The sequence below is a fragment of the Mesoplodon densirostris genome, chromosome 3 (assembly GCF_025265405.1).
Source record: "Mesoplodon densirostris isolate mMesDen1 chromosome 3, mMesDen1 primary haplotype, whole genome shotgun sequence".
Classification (NCBI taxonomy): Eukaryota; Metazoa; Chordata; class Mammalia; order Artiodactyla; family Ziphiidae; genus Mesoplodon; species Mesoplodon densirostris.
The window spans coordinates 61,234,408-61,254,238 of NC_082663.1; the positions used below are offsets into that span (position 1 = coordinate 61,234,408).

At 40.2% G+C, this 19,831-nt stretch overlaps 1 protein-coding gene across 5 annotated transcripts in view; it reads right to left on the minus strand.

Annotated features, from left to right (window-relative positions):
- The window catches only part of POC5 (POC5 centriolar protein), a 40,751-nt gene extending 22,251 nt beyond the window's left edge, over positions 1-18,500 (minus strand). For 2 of the 5 annotated variants that reach the window (XM_060091759.1, XM_060091757.1), the window contains exons 1-4: positions 18,409-18,500; positions 14,136-14,231; positions 6,727-6,868; positions 1,847-2,052 (exon numbers count right to left, since the gene is read on the minus strand). In XM_060091759.1, the coding sequence (XP_059947742.1) occupies positions 1,847-2,052; positions 6,727-6,868; positions 14,136-14,219 (432 nt within the window). In that variant the 5' untranslated portion in view covers positions 14,220-14,231; positions 18,409-18,500. Of the gene's footprint in view, positions 1-1,846; positions 2,053-6,726; positions 6,869-12,795; positions 13,089-14,135; positions 14,232-18,408 lie in introns of those variants that run through there. The other 3 variants (XM_060091758.1, XM_060091760.1, XM_060091761.1) reach the window with 3 other exon arrangements.
- Between the last annotated feature and the right edge of the window lie 1,331 nt (positions 18,501-19,831).

Genomic DNA, 19,831 nt, shown 5'->3' on the forward strand with positions numbered 1-19,831 from the left:
CCTTAATACCGCTTCATAAAATGACACTGAAATTAAGAAAAATTTTTAAAAAATCAGAACAAACTATCAACATAAGACCTATTAAAAAAAATCCACTAATGAAAACATCTTCAAGTTCAACAGTCACAGCTCTTCCTAGTTCACATTCACCATACTAAGGACATGATTTTTTTCCCTATGTTAAGTTACTTTGTATGAAACCTTAGTGTCATTAAATTTTTTTTTAGGTCTCATTCATTAATAAACAGTTCCTTTGTTTACTCAAGGACTTAAATATCCATATTAAGGTGGATCAGACAAAAAGGAAATGCAGGACTATGGCCTAGGCTGAGCCACAGGACTGGGATATTATTTTGATAGAGATGAACAGTGGAAACCATTGGAGTTGATGCTTTCTTCCTCCAAATCATTCATCACAACAGCCACCTTACAACAAATTGCTAAGACTGATCCCTTTTCACCCTACTGACTGGCATAAATAAAAAGACCAAATAATCATGTTATCAAAAAATTGGATAACAGTATCAAAAAACTGGGTAACAGTATGGTTAACCGAACATAGGACAATTTTTAAATGGTTGGTGGTACATTACTCCAATGGACTTAACGCCATGATCAGAAGTATGAAACCTGTTCCCTGGAGAAAAATGATAGAAATTATACTAAAAGGTTACTTCTAGAATTTAAGGTTCCAAATAATGGAGAAAATATAGATGCCACAAAACTCTCATGACCATAATTTCTCCATATGTGAATACTCAGCTTAGTTTTCTCAAACTATGTTTCAGAAAACCTGTCATTTTCTCCATTATATTTTAAATAGCAGAAAAACTGCCATTTCTGGATTACTTTGTTTTATTTAGAGGCCACTAACATCACCAAAATAAAAATGAATTTTTATTGATTTATCAGTTATACACTGTGGTTGCTATAAGAGTGGCTATAAAATGAATCCATGTTGCTAAAATTGGGTCTTATGCTTCATATAAAAGGAGACATTTCCATTAGTCATAGGTACGATGTGGGAAAGGCTCAATAGGTGTCTCTCTCAGTCACACAGGCTGAGCCTTTCAAAACATCTCAAGAAGTTCAGTAGCACATGGAGAGCTGTTCCAGCAACTATTTAAAACCTTGCTATTCAAAGTATGGCTTCTGAACCATCACCTGGGAGCTTGTTAGAAATACACCATCTTAGTGACATCCCTGGTGGCACAGTGGTTAAGAATCTGCCTGCCGATGCAGGGGACATAGGTTCGAGCCCTGGTCTGGGAAGATCCCACATGCCACGGAGCAACTAGGTCCATGCTCCACAACTAATGAACCTGCGCTCTAGAGTCTGCAAGCCACAACTACTGAGCCCACGTGCCACAACTACTGAAGCCCGGGAGCCTAGAGCCTGTGCTCCACAACAAGAGAAACCACCACAATGAGAAGCACACACACAGCAATGAAGAGTAGCCCCCGCTCTAGAGAAACTAGAGAGAGCCCATGTGCAGCAACAAAGACCCAATGCAGCCAAAAATAAATAAATAAAACTAAATAAAAAAATTTTTTTAATAAGTGGTACAGGCCTAACTATGTGCATTTCAAAAAAATAAAAAGAAATGCACCATCTTGGACCATGGCCAAGACCGACTGAATAAGAAGCTGCCGTTTAACAGAATCCCCAGATGATTCATATGGATGTTAACAATTGAGAGGCATAGATTTAAGACACTGGACTGATCTAAGGCAACTAAATTTTTTTTTTAACTTTTTAATTCAAAGAAAAGAAGAATAAACAGTGGAATCAAGAGCAAAAGTGCTATACTACATATTAAACAATTGTAAGTGAACACTGTAATACCTTAAGACCTGAACTCCAATGATCAAGCACATTTTCCATCTTTTGAAGGTTTTCATCGGAAATAAGAAAATCGGTGCCAACTACTTCATGGGCATCTACAGGACTAGAATCAGACCTTGGTGAGGAAGAGTCAGCTAAAAGATTCGAACTGAAAAAGTCCATAACCAGGTGAGGTGACTTCCTTGGGGATGACACTGGTGATGACCCTAGAAGAAAAGAAAAGTTGGAGTCGTTAGCTAAATTGAAAATAACCCAAATTGGTAAGGAGTTATACTGGAAGCCTACAAGATGTCAGTTATCTATGGAGGCTGAGGAAAATGCAGAGAATGGACTTTCAGTGTACTGAATCTGGCTATTTTAAATTTCAGTATTGTCACTGATTTAGGACTGACCAGCACAAGAATTCTCCTACACTTCCCTCCCCCACCCACAAATGACCTCTATCCCAAATAAGGATGTTTCATATACCTAGGTATAGCCTGAGCTGAAACTATTATCATTCACATCATCATATCAACATTTACTAAGTGCTTCTTATGTTCCTGTAATAAAAACGTCATAAGGATTAGCTCATAATACACACTACTGTAAGAAAAAGGTATTATTATCTCCATTTTACTGATGAGGAAACTGAGGTTTAGAAAGGGTTAAGTAATTGACCAAGGTCAGAGTGGCTGTATATAAGTCATTATTACTTTATGTAAAACAATGGGGTGGGTTTTAACACTACTAAAATTCAACACTATAAGAGACTAGTTTAGTTTATCAAACACTCAGTTGTAAGGCACCCTGTGAGCCTTCAACATATAGGTGAGAAATATATGTATCTCTATATATGTATGTACATATGTACATCACTCCCACCTCCTTCCCATGTACATGGGGTGGGGGCGGTTGGTGTGAGAGCCAGAGCCAGAAAGAGAATTGGTATCTGTCTTTAAAAAGCACAAAAATAGAAAAGTTACTATCTTATCACACATGAATATTGGAATTACAGACTATTCATCATAATTTCTCATGTATCTCACACTTTTACTATAAGGGTTCTAATAACCAAGACTGAAGGGCTTTCCTCTTTTCCTTATTGAATGTATCAAACAAAGAATAATCTACTATAGAACTTGTTATTTAAAAGTAAATCTTTCCAGAATACTTTGCAAAAGGGAAAATCATTCCCTAATACATATATTTTGTGTAAAAAAATGTATCAAAAAATGGTTCAGGCTAGTCATACAATGAAACACTACCTACATGTTCTGAAGATGGTTAAGGAACCCAAAGAAAAAGGCAGAATGACAAAGTACATGAATATTCTCTTTTACTACAATTAGACCTGCACTCAGGGAAAAAGCATAGCTCTGCTTTTTTTTGTTGTTTTTAAATATATACTCACCTTTTAAAAAATAGCATAACTTAAGAATGTGGGAGGCTCTAAGTCTTCCATTTATAAGTGAGAAAATTAAAGGAAAGAGGAATTTCTTATATGGTGGCTTAAATCGTCCTTACATTAAACAACACTGAATCACATAGTAAGAAAAGTCTATTTTTATTATTCTATGTCAAAGAAAAAGTTTCAGTCTGGTGTTAGTATGCTTTTACAACCTCTTTAACACTTACTAATCTCACCCTTCAACAAAGAAAAAACAGACTTCAGGCTGAACATATCATCACTACTAGTATTCAATCAAAATTTAACAACTTTGTTTTAGTTGCATTTATTTTAACCATTGCTTTCTAATTGTAACAAGTATATATTATTTTTATGCAATAATCAATAATGACAGATATAAATTTTCCTTTTAAAATGAATTTAAGCTAAAAATGAATATATCTAAAGAAAAACACTAAATGATAGGACAAGTGGTATAAAGATGGGACAAAAGTCATTAAGTTTGTACATGGATGCCTGAAAGTTGGGAAATAATGTTCTGGTTTATGAAAAAAATTAAATTGGCCAAAATGATATCCCATTAAGTCTTTAAAAATATCTGCTCTTTGGGACTTCCCCGGTGGTTCAGTGGGTAAGACTCCACACTCCCAACACAGGGGGGCCCAGGTTCGATCCCTGGTTGGGGAACTAGATCCTTCATGCATGCCACAACTAAAAGATCCTACATGCTGCAACGAAGATCCCACGTGCTGCAACTAAGACCCAGCACAGCCAAAATAAATAAATAAATATTTTTAAAAAAATCTGCCCTCTAATCTAGCAGTTTTAAGAAAAAAAATGCCACACATTATAATGCATTAACCTGTCTTAATTGTAGTATCTGGCATCTTACAAAATAATTTTATTTTTTTAAAGATTTTTTTGATGTGGACCATTTTTAAAGTCTATTGAATTTGTTACAATATCGCTTCTGTTTTGTTTTGTTTTTTTGGCTGCGAGGCATGTGGGATCTTAGCTCCCCAACCCAGGATTGAACCTGCACCCCCTGCACTGGAAGGTTAAGTCTTAACCACTGGACTGCCAGGGAAGTCCCCAAAAATATTTTATTTTATTTATTTTTTATAAATTTATTTATTTATTTATTTTTGGCTGCATTGGGTCTTCATTGCTGCACACAGGCTTTCTCTAATTGCGGCGAGTGGGGGCTACTTTTCATTGTGGTGCGCGGGCTTCTCACTGCAGTGGCTTCTCTGTTGCGGAGCATGGGCTCTAGGCACGTGGGCTTCAGCAGTTGCAGCATGCGGGCTCAGTAATTTTGGCTCACAAGCTCTAGAGCGTGGGCTCAGTAGTTGTGGAGCACGGGCCTAGTTTGCTCCGCGGCATGTGGGATCTTCCTGGACCAGGGCTCGAACCTGTGTCCCCTGAATTGGCAGGCAGATTCTCAACCACTGCACCACCAGGGAAGCCCCCAAAATTATTTTAAATAGTATTACTTAATAAATTAGTAGTAATAGCATTTAAAAATCCTGCCAATAAGTAATATGCTGCAATTATTCCCCTTACTAGATGGATAATATTCATCAAGCACAAAATGTTGTATATTAATAAAAATAAGCTAAGGAAAAGTCATATGTCTGTCTTTGAATGACTTGAAGTATTTAAATCACATCTTTTTCCAACTTCCATCCTCGTTTCTCTTACTGCAGGGCTATTTCCTGCTGAAAAGAAAGAGATTTTTCTTTTAATTAAACCTAACAAGTCTTATGTAGAATGCCTAATCATACACACCTAATTTAAGAAGGTAGCTGTACACAAGTCAGATTTTAGAACAAGGAAAATACAGTATGCTGGGATACAGGAACATTAAGACAAAGAATAGGAAGAAAGAAAAATGTTTGACTCAAAAAGTCTTATTGTATCATTAATAAGCTCAATTCACCCAAAAAATATGGATGAAAAAGAATTCAGTCTACTAATGGCATTCAATTCACACTAAAAGAGTAAGTGGATGAATGACATTAGAACTTAGAAAAGCTGTCTTATCCTACAACACTGGATATTTCTGGGGACTCCTGCTTTTCACTAGCTGCATTCAAACTAAAGTGACACCGGTTCCCCCCAAATAGGGACTTCTTTACTTCCACCTCAGAAACCTTTAGTCAATACATGGTGAAAAGGAAACTGGGAAAAAAACCTCACAAGGATGGCTGTGTCAGAGGCTTACAGAGACTTTGCCAACTTCAACACACCCTATTTATACCAAGCAACAGCAATACCAAGAGTAAAGAGAATGGGATAAATTTACGTAGTCCATTCTAACCAAGTCTGTGTGTGAATCAGGATATCTAAACTCACTGCATGTTGTGTGCTTAGATCTCAAATCCTTTTTGAAAAGGGCAGAGCATAAACAAATGAATACTATCTTACATGCTAGAAAAGACCAGGGTTCTTAGGTCCCAAGTGATTGCTTTAAGAGAGTATTCAGCACTTTGGGTTTGCTCAGTAGGAAGTGCATATAATCAAAACATGGTTGAGATCACTGATGGAGAATGAATAAATCCAAGGGTCATATCTCTTGAAGATCAACAGAATCTGGGCAGAAAGTGTTCAGTGTTAGTACATTTCAGTGTTAGAAGAAATATGTATGTTTTGAGGTTCTGGTCCTATTTGTTGATCCAGTGCTGTGGGCTGAGAAGCAATGAAAACTCCATGTCTACAGAGGGAGAGGAACAACAGACACTAGGGCTGTGACTTACCAGGAACCCAAGAGCCTGCTGGCTCTGTCTAGGCTGTGTCATGTGCTTCAACAAGGGATCCCTGGAGTTATGCTTATTGTTGATAACTGCCCATTATCAGGGCTGTTTTAGGAGGGCTATCTGCGCTCCTTGAAAGAACACTTGTTTTGAGTGAGCTGTTTGGAATCTTGTATTGAATAAGGAACAGATAGGTAAAAGGAGTTTTATCTTCCTTTCTCTACCTTTCACTCACTCATCTATCAACACACATCCTGGTTTGTGTTAGTTCTCAATTCTGTCAGTGACACAGTTCAAACAGTCCTCCAGGCCTGTATAAATACTGCTGACAAAGTCCTAGCACATGGTTCCTGAACTTAAGGGGTTCTGAGGGCTACCTATAGACCATCTCTAATTTGGGGGCTTGGGCATTTCGTTTCCAGTGTCTCCTGGCATAAAACCATTGTAACAAGTACAGAGATGCAACATACTCCACTAAGAGACATGTAATTGCTACAGTGTTGCTCTAATTTTATGACTTTTCATAAAATAGCTAAATGAAGTTCAAATAAAAATCCAACTGTTATGTAAGAGCCAAGAAAAACGTATTAAAATGTAAAATTTCCCCCAAATTATAGTGATATACACTGTTGACTGAGAAGAATCACTGGAGAAGTATTTTCACAATCAAAAGTCAATAGCATTAAAAAACTCAGTAACACCTTAAATGAAGAGATATCTCAAAAAATATACATAACCTGGATTTTGAAGAATATCATCAATCATAGTAGGAATTCTAATATCTGGCACCACTTCTCCCTTAGAATGAGACGGTTGTGAAGCACTTGATTCAACATTTGGAGTCACTATAGCGTAACGAAGCAGTTCTTCATACTCTTCCTATGAGAAGCCAACAATAAATAATGTATTATATCCCTGTCACAAGACACTCAGGCAAAAGAATGGTAATGGCACAAAGATGTTCTCTACTTCAGTTCCCAAAGCAGTATGCCCAAACGATAGTAAGGAATGTGTACTTTTGATTTATGTTTTTCATTGATCATTTACTCACTCTCTTGTAGTAAGTAAAATTTCTCAAAAACAAGCAAAAAATCCAACAAATATACCTACCCAAATTTCTTCTAGTGCTAATGCCTTAGTACCCATATTCCTTCAGCATGTCAATTTAAAACGGTGACACAGATTACCTAGAGCAGTTTCCTTAAGCTGATCAACAACTACAACACAGAAGAGCTCTCTTTCAATTGGCAGCTGCTTGCAGGTGGGAAAAGACACGGCAATTTCTCTGCTTTTCTGAGATTTAGTTCTAAGATGCTGCTCCCTAAGACTCCACAACAGGAATGTCTAGGGATGAAAAGTAGTTTGGGCTCTGATCAATCCCTGCTCCCACCCAATTCTACAACAACCCTGAGTCTCTTTTCATATGTAAGCATGGAAAGAGTATGAGAGAGATACTGGAAGAGAAAGAATACTGAAGATAAAAAGAGAACACAATGCCAACCTGCATTCTACCTGCTGGCACATCATGGCACATGCCAAAGGAGGATAAAAAAAAGCACGCCATAAAGTGTAGACCTTACAGAAATATTCCTGAAGTTAAAAAAAAGTGGAATTTCCTAATATAGATAGTTAGATATTTGTTTAGCCAAACCAAAAAATTCTATCAGTGAAGTAAAAAATATGCTGGAACTTAGTCTCCATTCAAAAGGGGTTGGTCACTGAGGCAACAAATATTCCTATTCAGGAGTAATTTCTAAGGATATTACGCCATGGACCCAGAGAACGTCTTTGCAGTAAAAATGGGGGGAAGGTTTTCAAGAATATGAAATGTCATTATTTTAAAGAATTATTTAATATTAATTTTTCTCCATAAATAGTTCAGATACAGAAAATTCCACTATCATCATTTCATTGGTCATAACTGTCTTATTATTTGATTCACCTTCAGGATGAAGAAAAATGATGCTAAAAATTACCTCCTTGAAGTGTCACAGTCAATATCTGCTGAATTGAGTTAACAGAGATTCTGTCTAAAGCAAAGAAAGAACCTTACCTTTAATAAGACTGTTATGATATGGTATAGTTGTTTGAAAATTAGCAACCCTTACTTTTTCCCTATGTTTTCTATGAGTAAGAATATTTAACAGGGCCTCCCTGGTGGCGCAAGTGGTTGAGAGTCCGCCTGCCGATGCAGGGGATATGGGTTCGTGCCCCGGTCTGGGAGGATCCCGTATGCCGCGGAGCGGCTGGGCCCGTGAGCCATGGCCACTGAGCCTGCACGTCCGGAGCCTGTGCTCCGCAACGGGGGAGGCCACGACAGTGAGAGGCCCGCATACCGCAAAAAAAAAAAAAAAAAAAAAAAAGAATATTTAACTGTCTAAACACACTCAAGTTTCTGGCCATGAATATATCGTAGTGTCTTGTGTTTCCCAAAAGAATAGATGTAATTGCAGTCAGAGTTCTGAAGTCAGAACTACCTTGTAGACTATGTACGTAGTCAATATCAATACGTTTCAAACTAGTTTCCAAGAAGGTACTTCAGGGAATCCACAATATTTTCTTCATATTTCATTTTTAAGCTATTTAACTCTTTAAAAAATTAATAAAAGAGCATACACTATCAAAGGTGCCATATATACTAAATTTTAACAGGCCAGAAGCTGTATATTATTAAATTTGTTTGTTGGTTGGAATAAAGCTCCTTCTGCCATTGATGTCAAATTCTTGTGAATGTGTCATAGACTGGAAAGGTGGTAGCTCTGTACAAGTTTATTTTTTGTTGTTATTTTAACTTCACACCTGTACACATCTGCTCAAGTAAGCTGTACAGGTGAGCACACAACTATGACATAAGTGGTCCACACCAACTACCAGCCACTCAAACTCAAGTGCATATGATGGGGCCAGTCCCTCCTTATGACACGAGAGTGATGAGTTGTGTGGTATCCAGTGACTTCACACCTTGTCACATGCTTATCATTAGCACTAATTCTAAGTTTGAGTCTTTGGGTGCTGCTTGTGTGATAAAAAAGTTTGAAGAGGTGATAGATTTTTGTTGGTGATTCAACACTGAATCAAAAATTTCCTAGCAATTCTTTTTTACACTTCAAATCAGTTTAACTGAAAATGAGATGTTATTAAAAATCTACTATTTTCAACTACTTATATAGAGAATCAGAATTTTCTTGTTAATTTGTAACCCAAACAAAATATAGAAGTAAACTGGATACTTAGGTTTATAATACTGCACCGGCCTTCAAGTATCCCCCAATTTCAAATGTACGTTTATCAAGGCAGCTCCATTGTTTTTCCTTACTGCTTTTATGAGAAGTAAATGTCACAAATTTGAATTTATGAAATAAATCTATACAACTGTAGTTTGGCTCTAATCTTTTTATGTTGGAATTTGAAGTAAAATTATTTGAAGAAAGAGTTTATGCTTGATAAATGTTTATGCTTGGTAGATGTTTGAAAACTGCTAGTCTTTAGGAGAATTAAATGTAAAGGAGTGACCTGGTTTCAGTTTCAACCTTGATTTAACATTTAACATAGATTACTTACATGCAGTAAATTTTAGTCATAGCAAATACCGATTTTTACATATATTAAGGCTAGCAACAGAAGAGAAACAGAGATATTGCAAAGAGAGCACTGTTAGAAAACTCAATCATCAGAATCTCCTTCATATAGCTATAGTCAGCTCCTTTGTCAGTGATGTCCTCTTCATGACAATAAGCACATGTCTGAGTTTTAAACTTACATTTCCTGATAGAAAGTAAGAGTCAGTATTTCACATAATGGTTATCACTGAGGTTGAAGGCTCTTATCAGAAAAAAAAATCATTTAGAGTATCAGAGATACAACATTTAATTTTTACGTAAACAAAAATAACTGTAAGTCTTTAAATAGATGTAAAAAGCCTTAGGTTTATATTTCCTAAACCATATCAGTTTTCCAGTTACTAGAATAAAAGGAAATTCCCAAATAGTTTGATAACTTGAGGCCATACACAAGATATTTCACTGGTTCCAACAACCCTGAATGTATGAGTCAGTCCTAATGAGCTAACTATCAAAATATATAAACTTTTAAGTATGATAACTTACTATGGTAGAGAGGCTAACAGTTCAGCAGCTTCCATTTCCCCTTTATTCCTTTAAGTTAATAAAACTGCAGGGTTTGACCTAGGCAAATGGGCACCCACAGACATTTCTCAGCCTCCTTCGCAAGCAGGTGTGTCCAAGAGACCTGGTCTATGGGATTTGAATGGAAACGATGGGTGCAACTTCAGATCAAGTCCTTAAAAAAGAAGCTGCTTGCTTCCTACTCAGCTTTTCCCATGGGCTAGAGGTTGTAGTGAGTCAATGCACTCACTGGCAATGCAAACACAGTCAACCCTAGGGCAGGGTCGAGCAGCAGGAGAGAAAAGACTGGGTCCTCAGATGACCACAAGACTGTGTACCAGCTCAGATTTTTACGAGAGAGAGAATCAAACTTTAAGCCACTCACTTAAATCACTCTTGATTCCTGTTAAAGCAGCCAAAACAACATCCCAGTATAATCTGCAAACAACCAAAGTAAACTTTTGATTTTGGCAAAGAACATATAAAAGTGTGGCTATTATGGAATGAATTTTTGTTTCCGCAAAATTCACATGTTGAAGCCCTATTCCCCTGGTGTGCCTGTATTTAGATAAGGGGGCTTTAAGGAAGTAATTACATAATTAAGGTTGAATGAAGTCATAAGGGTGGAGTACTGATCTGAAAGGATTAATGTCCTTATAAGAAGAGAAAACAAAGAGCTCTCTCTCTCTCTCTTTCCCTGCACACATGTTCCAAGGGAAAGGCCATGAGAAGGTGGCCGTCTGCAAGCCAGGAAGAGAGCCCTCTTCAGAAACTGACCCTGTCAGATCTTCATCTGGTACTCCTAGGATCCAGAACTGTAAGAAAATAAATTTTTGTTTAAACAACCCTGTCTATGGTATTTTGTTAAGAGAACAGGAGAAGATTAATACAATGGCTATCTTATATTTGTATTTTGATGTCAATTAACTTTTTAGCATCTCCTTCCTCTGGAGGCAGTTACAACTAGATGTAGCCAAATCAGCTCTGCTCGGTTAGTTTATTACCACAGGAATAAACTGTGCCTCTAGGAATGGAGGGGAAGTGAAAGTCAGAGACTTTAACTTGTGGCTTCCCTAGTTTGACCTTTGAAAAGGGAGAAAGATCCGAACATATGTTTCCAAGTTCCCACAACAATCACTATGAGTTAAAGGGGATGTAAGCAGGTATACGTTAATAGGATTCGATGTACATATACATTTTAACTTACTTTAAAGAAAAATTTTAAAAAATCAGTTATTTGAACAACTATTTTAGTTTCATATATGTAGATACAGGCCAAATGGGTTATTTTTTATTTAAGGATCAAAATATTGTCTTTCTTAACTGTCAGAGATAACCTGCCTTAAGGTAAACAAGAATCCTAAAGTAATAACCAAAACTTGTAACTCTGCCCCCCCCACCCGCCATCCAAGAGCTGGACTGATGTGAGCCTAAAATACAGCTGAACCCATGCATACCAGGTGCGGTCAGGACAACTGGCTGATATTTCTGAGTTGTGTTTAGAGGAAATTGTAAGTGAATAAGCACTATGGATACTGCCCCTCCCTCCACATTTATCAGCAACAGTTTTATGAAGCATTCACATATCTGAAACTAATAAAAACGCTCTTGGGCTTCCCTGGTGGCGCAGTGGTTGAGAGTCCGCCTGCCGATGCAGGGGACACGGGTTCGTGCCCCGGTCCGGGAAGATCCCACATGCCACGGAGCAGCTGCGCCCGTGAGCCATGGCCACGGGGCCTGCGCGTCTGGAGCCTGTGCTCCGCAACGGGAGAGGCCACAACAGTGAGAGCCCCGCGTACTGCAAAAAAAAAAAAAAAAAATGCTCTTAAGAGGAATACTGATTTATGAGGGGCCTTTGTATTAAGTGTTTGGTGTTACATGTTTACTATATATGTTAAATTATATAATTATTTTATGTTATTTTATTTTTAACATCATTTTTGGCATTTCATTTTGAAATGTTTCCAGTAATGGAATATGGCCAGCTTTTCAACTGTGGTCAAGAACCAGTAGGGTCATAAGCTGAGGGTTACTAAAAACAGAATCTCAGTTGGGGTGACATTCTAAGTAGGTAACCAATAACACAAAATGATTTCTGGCATGTCTAGAAGATTCTTCCCCCGCCCTCTCTTAAAATTCTACTCTAGACATTTCTTTTAATGTAAAGCTTTGTTTCTTGACAAAATGACAACTTGAGATGTTATAAGGTGTTTACATTTTAGTATTAGAGGGTCCTGGACCCAACAATTACAATGTGTGAGTTTTTTCCCCACCACCACCAAGCAATTCTCAGACACCACTTGTGTGTCCTATAATTCAACTCAATTCTGACACTTTCCACCAGAGATGGCATCAGATTCCAAAGGTGAAGGGATCAGTCCCACAAAACTGCCCTCCCCCACCCCACAACTTCAGATGCCAGTCACGAGTCCAGGTTATCACCTGTGTTTCTGACCAACCAGCTATGGACTGGAGGTTCCAAAGACCCACTCCTTGGGTTTGAGTAATTTGTTAGAGGGCTCACAGAACTTAGAGAAACATTTTACTTACTAGATTACCAGTTTATTGTAAAAGGATATAACCCAGAAATAGCCAGATGGAAGGAATATACAGGGCAAGGTATGGGGAAGGGGCATGGAGCTTCTGTCCCCTCTCCTGGCAGGCCAGTCACCCAGCACTTACACGTGTACACCAACTGGAAGCTCCCCAAACCCAGTCCTTTTGGGTTTTGATGCAGGCTTCATTAAATAGGCATAATTGAATAAATCAATGACCACTGGCGATTGATTCAACTTCCAAGACCCTCTCCCCGAGGTCAGGGGGGTGTGACTGAAAGTTTCAGCCCTCCGATAACATGGTTGTCTCTCCTGGCAGCCAGTCCCCATCCTTAGGCGAGGTCCAGAAGTCACATCATCAACATAACAAAAGATACCATCATTCTCACTAGTTAGGAAATTCCAATAGGTTTAGGAGCTCTGTGGCAGAAATGGGATGAAGACCAACTATTTATTTATTATAACTCACAATATCACAGGTATAAATAAGTTAATCAGTTCTCTCCTGAAGGAAGTTTGGATGTGGCAAAGATGAAGGGTGCAGGACAACACTGTTGCCTTAAGAGATAGCACTATATGGGAGAGGTAACATCCAAAGGGAAGGCAAGGATGAAACATCTAAGTCACAATTCCAGACCACTTTTACCCTAGTAAATATTCACAGGTACTTTTCCAATAGCTTCCCAATTCCTAAACCTGTCATTTCAATTAAAGGAACACATCTGTTTCATAAAATATTTCCCTAAAGCTTCTGTCATCTTATGCAGTGCCAGTAACAACTTACTCTACTTAGGCATAAACATACCATCCAGCTTTTCCCCTCTTAAGTAATATAACCATAAAACCCAAGATATACCGTGTCAGTATTCTCTCATTTAAAATCTACTCTAGAAATCTGAATCCATATTTTTGATGATAAAACACTTAGAATTAAAAGAAATTGAAAACATTTCATATAAAAGCCACGCCTTCTGTAGTCAATGTACCTGTCACTGTCCAGGTCCTGGGCACCAGCAGGTGTTGAATGGTATGGCAACAGGGGCCAGAACCAAGAGTGGAACACTCTTGGAACACTCTAGGGCCCCAGAACTCTGGATGGTTTGATATTGGATTAATTTGCATTAAAGTGAAAGCAGCATTCATATGAGAGAGCTACAAAGAGAAAATTTCAAGAAAAAATGTTTCTTCAGATTTTCAGCTTCTCCTCTCACTGTGTTGTTTGAAGCCTTTGTACAGAGAATGCTGGAAGCGTTCATGATTATTTTCTGAACGGTTAATTAAAACAATGTAAGGTATTTCCCAAAGTTTGTAAAATAATTCCCAGCTTGATATTATTATAATTTGATACACATTATAATTATAAATGTAAATGGCATGAATGAATGAAAAATGTATTCCTAGTTTTCCCTCAGATTGTCTCTTGTTTGAAATAAATAAGTCATGACAAACTTAGACATGTCTTCCTACCTGAAGATCTGAAGAGACAGAACTGCCTCGGTTGGAGTCATTGTGCAAAACTGGAGGTGAGCATTTCTCCTCATCTGATGACATTCTGTACAAATACTATAAAACAGGAGAAGCTAACTTTAGTTTGTTTTTTGCAATATTTAAACTAAAATAAAATGTTTTCTATATACATATATGTGTGTGTAATAACATCCTACCCTGTAACAATAACCATTCGATATGTTAAAATCATTCAACATACTGAACACCCACAGACGAAATCACTGGGCAAGAAAAACATAAAGACTCACTTCCTAGCAAGTGAGTTTATAATGTAGTCAAGGAGATGAGACAAATACATGAAAGGTTAAAGAAAAAAATGGAGGCTCCCCAGAAAAAGCCATGGTAGGGGATGCTGAGAATCAGAACGTGTGATCACTGTTCAACAGTGTGTGAGGACCTAGGTGCTGCATCCTTTCCTAAAAGATACTGAACCAAGAGAGAAGGAACAACCTATGTAAATTCTCTGCTTGGCGAACTGACCTTTAGGGAATACTATTTTTTTTTTTTTTTTTGCTGTACGCGGGCCTCTCACTGCTGTGGCCTCTCCCGTTGTGGAGCACGGGCTCCAGACGCGCAGGCTCAGCGGCCATGGCCCACGGGCCCAGCCGCTCCGCGGCATGTGGGATCCTCCCAGACCGGGGCACGAACCTGTGTCCCCTGCATCGGCAGGCGGACTCTCAACCACTGCGCCACCAGGGAAGCCCCGGGAATACTATTTTAAGAAAAGCCTATGTGGAACAATAGATTCTAATACCATGCAAAGAAAAATTGCTTAAGGTCTTAACCAAAAAAATAAATAATAATAAAAGTACTGGTAGTAACAAGCACATAAGTTCCTTAAAAGGCATATTATGACTATTCAAATGATCCGAACACCAGTTATATGTAAGACATTGGTGAGAAAGGTAAGATGAAGAAGTCCTTGTTCTCAAGGACTCTGCAATCTGTAAGGAGGGCCAGACATGTATATATTAGAAATGACTGATGAAAAAAGTGCTGTTAGATCCTAAAACAACAGAGGCACAAAGTAGGGAGGTCAGAGTAGCCTTTTTCACAGGGTAGGAAGATGAGGGTGTGAAGGAGTGGGAATAAACGATCAGGGTGTTGAGACCTGAAAGACAGATAAAAGATTAAAGGATATGCAAGGCAATAGCGCAGCATAAGCAAAGACAATGAGGCATGGACACATACTCCAGGAACTACAAGTAGTTTGTGAGGCTAAAGCAAAGGGGACAAAGCAAGGTTTGGCTAAGGATGAAACAGGCAAGGTAAGGAGCAGCCAGATCATGGAAGATCATAATTATGTCATGTTAAAAAGTTTCGTCTTTCTTCTAAGAGAAGTTATTAAAGTCTTAAACAAGTGATAACATGATCAGGCTTGTCTTTTAGAAAGATCACTCTGGCAGCTTTCAGGATGGATTTGAGAGGTGGGATACTGAAGAAAGAGCAACAGAGAGCCAACTTCAGTAGTCCAAGAGATAAATGTTCCCTCTGGCAAATGGGGACCTGAATGGAGCAGGCAGCCATGGGAGGTGGACGGAGTTATGCCTGTGAGACAGGTGCATTACGGCAGTGGAAATTCGAGATCATGATCAACAACTGGTGAAGGGGTTAAGGGGAGGAAATGCTGATCTCTTCCAGATTTCAGGCTTGCAACTAGATGGATGGTAGTGCTACTCCCCAGGGCAAGGAATACAGGAAGACAAGCAGGTTGGGAGGAAGGGTAATGGACTCACTATCAGACTCGTTGGGTGTGAGGTGCCTCCGAGGCACGGAAGTGAGGCTGCAGGTATGCGGTATCTGGGCACACCACCTATGCAATGCACAACTCCAAGGGCTGCCATTCCCAATGGCTACAACGCGAATGGTGCTTTCTGGAGTTAAGCAAGGTGGGAGCCCTGCACTGGATGTATAGGTTTCGAGATTCATTTTGACCAATCGTCAGCATAATGGGAACTGCTGAAAAAAGAGAGAGGATAAGATCACTTATGAAAAGGAGTGTGAGAGAGACTGCTTACTCTGAGGTCCTTACACCCAAACTGTATGCAATAGTTTTAGCACATGTGTATTTTTCTAGGAAGAGGATTCTGAGCTTCCAATAGGTGTCCAGAGGGTACTATAACCTTAGTGAAGTTAAGGGCCACTACTGTAGCAAGAGGAGGGTTAAAATCAGAACCGCTAATATTTAAAGGGGAAGTGAAGAAGAGCCAGCAAAGATGGAAAAGGAAGTCAGGACAGTAGAACAACGAGAACAGCATCACAAAAGCTTCCAGGAGGGAGTGGTCAGAAACAGATGCCAAAGGAAGATGGGAATCTGATAGAGTCCCTTGAATTTGGCAATCAGGAAGTTGCTGGGGCATTTAGCCTGAACAATTTCAGTGGACAGTGGAACAAGTCTCAATCACAGTGGGCTGAAAATTAAGAGATGAAGAAAATGAAATAGAAAGGGCAGATACAGGGAGAAGTGCAATATTAGAATGGAAACGTAGGTTGGGGTTAGACTGTGGAAAGGAAATTTCAACTTTGTTCAATGAGCATTACTGTGTAGAGACATGATAAGTAAATGAAATCTCAGCATGACTGACTTTAGTTAAGCCAATTAGGGAGGATAAAATAAGCACATACATCTGCAGCAAGGAATGGCTGCTTCACGGACTTCAAATCCACCACGGTGGTAACTTTGTCCCTTCTATTTCAATTCACTTCTTCCTTTAGGATGTGTTTGCAGACTGGTAAGAAGGGGGGCAGGGGTTGGGGGGTGCTGATTATTTAAAAAACAAGTAAGTTGAAAAGTATGGTCAGATCTCAAAAAGGATTTCTGAATATAGATACTGCAGACACAAAACAACTACTGTACTTTTGGAAAATATGCTATAAATCTTCCATCTGCCCTGTTCTGATGCCAACAAGGTATGACAGTTTATCTAAAACTCTACCAACAGTAGCATTTTCCTTACTGTTTCTAGTTCAGAGACAAAGGAGAAAAATGAAACTTGCTTTGATGGGAAGCAGATGTACATCAGATACCTGAATTTTCAGTATTCTCTAACCCAAGATATCAGAAACCACGAGATAAAAAGTTCCGAGCGCTTGTCTATTGCCAGAGAAATCAAATTACATCTTGGTAATTGCCTGGCTGATAGGGGAAGCGGGGTCCGGGAATTCAAATTAACCTCCAAGAGGCAGAGAAAGAGTGAATTAACGCGCAAGCAGGCAGCAGGGTGACGTCCCTGCGCCCTTGAGCTGTCTTAGCTGCAGGCAAGGAGAGGGGGTGCGCCAGCCCCTCCCCACGTCAGGGACTACAGAGGGAGAAGCAGCTGCGAGCAAGCAAAGGGCTACAAGTTCTCTTCAATCACTTTCTCTTACCCCTGTGTTAATCGAATTCTTACTTAAAAAACAAAGTATTACTCAGCCATAAAAAGAAACGAAATTGAGATATTTGTAGTGAGGTGGATGGACCTAGAGTCTGTCATGCAGAGTGAAGTAAGTCAGAAAGAGAAAAACAAATACCGTATGCTAACACATATATATGGAATCTAAGAACACAAAAAAAAAGGTCATGAAGAACCTAGGGGTAAGACGGGAATAAAGACACAGACCTACTAGAGAATGGACTTGACGATATGGGGAGGGGGAAGGGTAAGCTGTGACAAAGTGAGAGAGTGGCATGGACATATATACACTACCAAATGTAAAATAGATAGCTAGTGGGAAGCAGCCGCATAGCACAGGGAGATCAGCTCGGTGGTTTGTGACCACCTAGAGGGGTGGGATAGGGAGGGTGGGAGGGAGACGCAAGAGGGAGGAGATGTGGGGATATATGTATATGTATAGCTGATTCACTTTGTTATACAGCAGAAACTAACACACCATTGTAAAGCAATTATACTCCAATAAAGATGTTAAAAAAAACCCCAAAAAACAAGAAAACAAAGGGTTAGACATGGTCATTTTACCCCCTAACGTCTTAAATGACCAGAACCTATAGCGACAATACCGCTATACTTCAGGCACCCCTCACTCCTGCCCTCTCTTCCCGGACGGCTCGGAGGAAAAAAACCTCTCGACCTTGCCGCCCCGCAAAACAGCTGAAGGGCCCGCGTTTCGGGAAGATGCCCCCAGCCCTGTCCTGTCCGATCTCCGGGGACGCCAACCCAGGCCGAGACACTTTAAACCCCACTCCAGTGCCTCCGCCAGGGGCGCGGGGCCCGCCCGCGGCGCCGCTACCCACCACCTCGGCTCTCCGCAAACACGGACTCCGTCCTCCGCGTCTTGTCTCCGCGTCGCCGCTGAGACAACTGTGAGTCCAGCGACTTCCTCAGCAGCAACCTGACACTTTCAAACTGCACGGAGGAAATAAGGACGGCCCCTGGCATTGGCCCCGAGCTTCAGCAATCTGCCGTCTGATTGGTCTGAGATCCGGGGGCGGGGCAGGAGGGAGAAGCCGGAATTAAGTTTCTTAGGGAGAGCCCCGCCCCTTGCATCGGCTTATTCGGAGGGGGCGGAGTCTTAGGGAGTCCCGCCCAGCGTACAGGAACCCATGATCAGTTGAGTTCTGCGCCTGCGGGAGACCAGGCGGCTCTGAGAGCAGGTTTGGTTAGAGACTGCCGAGCAGGGCTGAAGTCAGCTAGGATGCTACGCAGCTGTCTGTGCGATAATGCCCATAGCCTATGCGTGTGGTCCTCATGCATGTGAATCATCTGCTTCCACAGGTGCCCTGCAGCAGAATCACTAACCCCCCCACCTGCTGATTCCTTCGGTCTTAGGCAGGGCCAGGGAATCTGAATTTTTTACAAAGACCAACAGTGATTCTGACGCAGGGGTCTGCGGACCAGGCTTTAAGACACTGCCGGACTAGGTTTTACTAGTGACTTCAAACGTGTCAGATTGCAAGCCAAGCCCTTCGGGCGAAGTGAGTATTGACCTTAGAATCATCATAAGTATATCCTGGCTGTATCACGTACTCACTGTCACCTTGGATAATGCTATCCACATATAGGCTTGTAGGGGGATTAAATGACTTACTATATCTAAAATACCTATCGCATAAACATCAAAAAACTAATCTTGGGCTTCCCTGGTGGCGCAGTGGTTGAGAGTCCGCCTGCCGATGCAGGGGACACGGGTTCGTGCCCCGGTCCGGGAAGATCCCACATGCCGCGGAGCGGCTAGGCCCGTGAGCCATGGCCGCTGAGCCTGCGCGTCCGGAGCCTGTGCTCCGCAAAGGGAGAGGCCACAACAGTGAGAGGCCCGCGTACCGCAAAACAAACAAACAAACAAACAACAAAAAACTAGTCTTTCAGCTTATATTGGCATAACGGCTAGAGGTACGTTAGGATCCAGGTGGCAAAGGGAGTGCCCCAATCTGGAGAACAAGTAATGAGATCCCGGTGAGTTTTCAGGCTCCCTGTGTTACCTGGAGGATGAGGTATCCGTTTCTTTTTCTGTAGATAGAAATGGCATAACCTGGGTCTCACCTACTTACCTGTTCACGGAGCCAGACTTCTATTTATACAAGCAATGAAATAAGAAGAGCACCAGCAGTTTCTTCAGCATAAGCTATGTTTGTTCTCTGCCCCCCACCTTTCCCATGCTTAAAATAAAGGACAAATTCCTATTGATAGATACAAATTCATACCTGGTCCCCAAATATG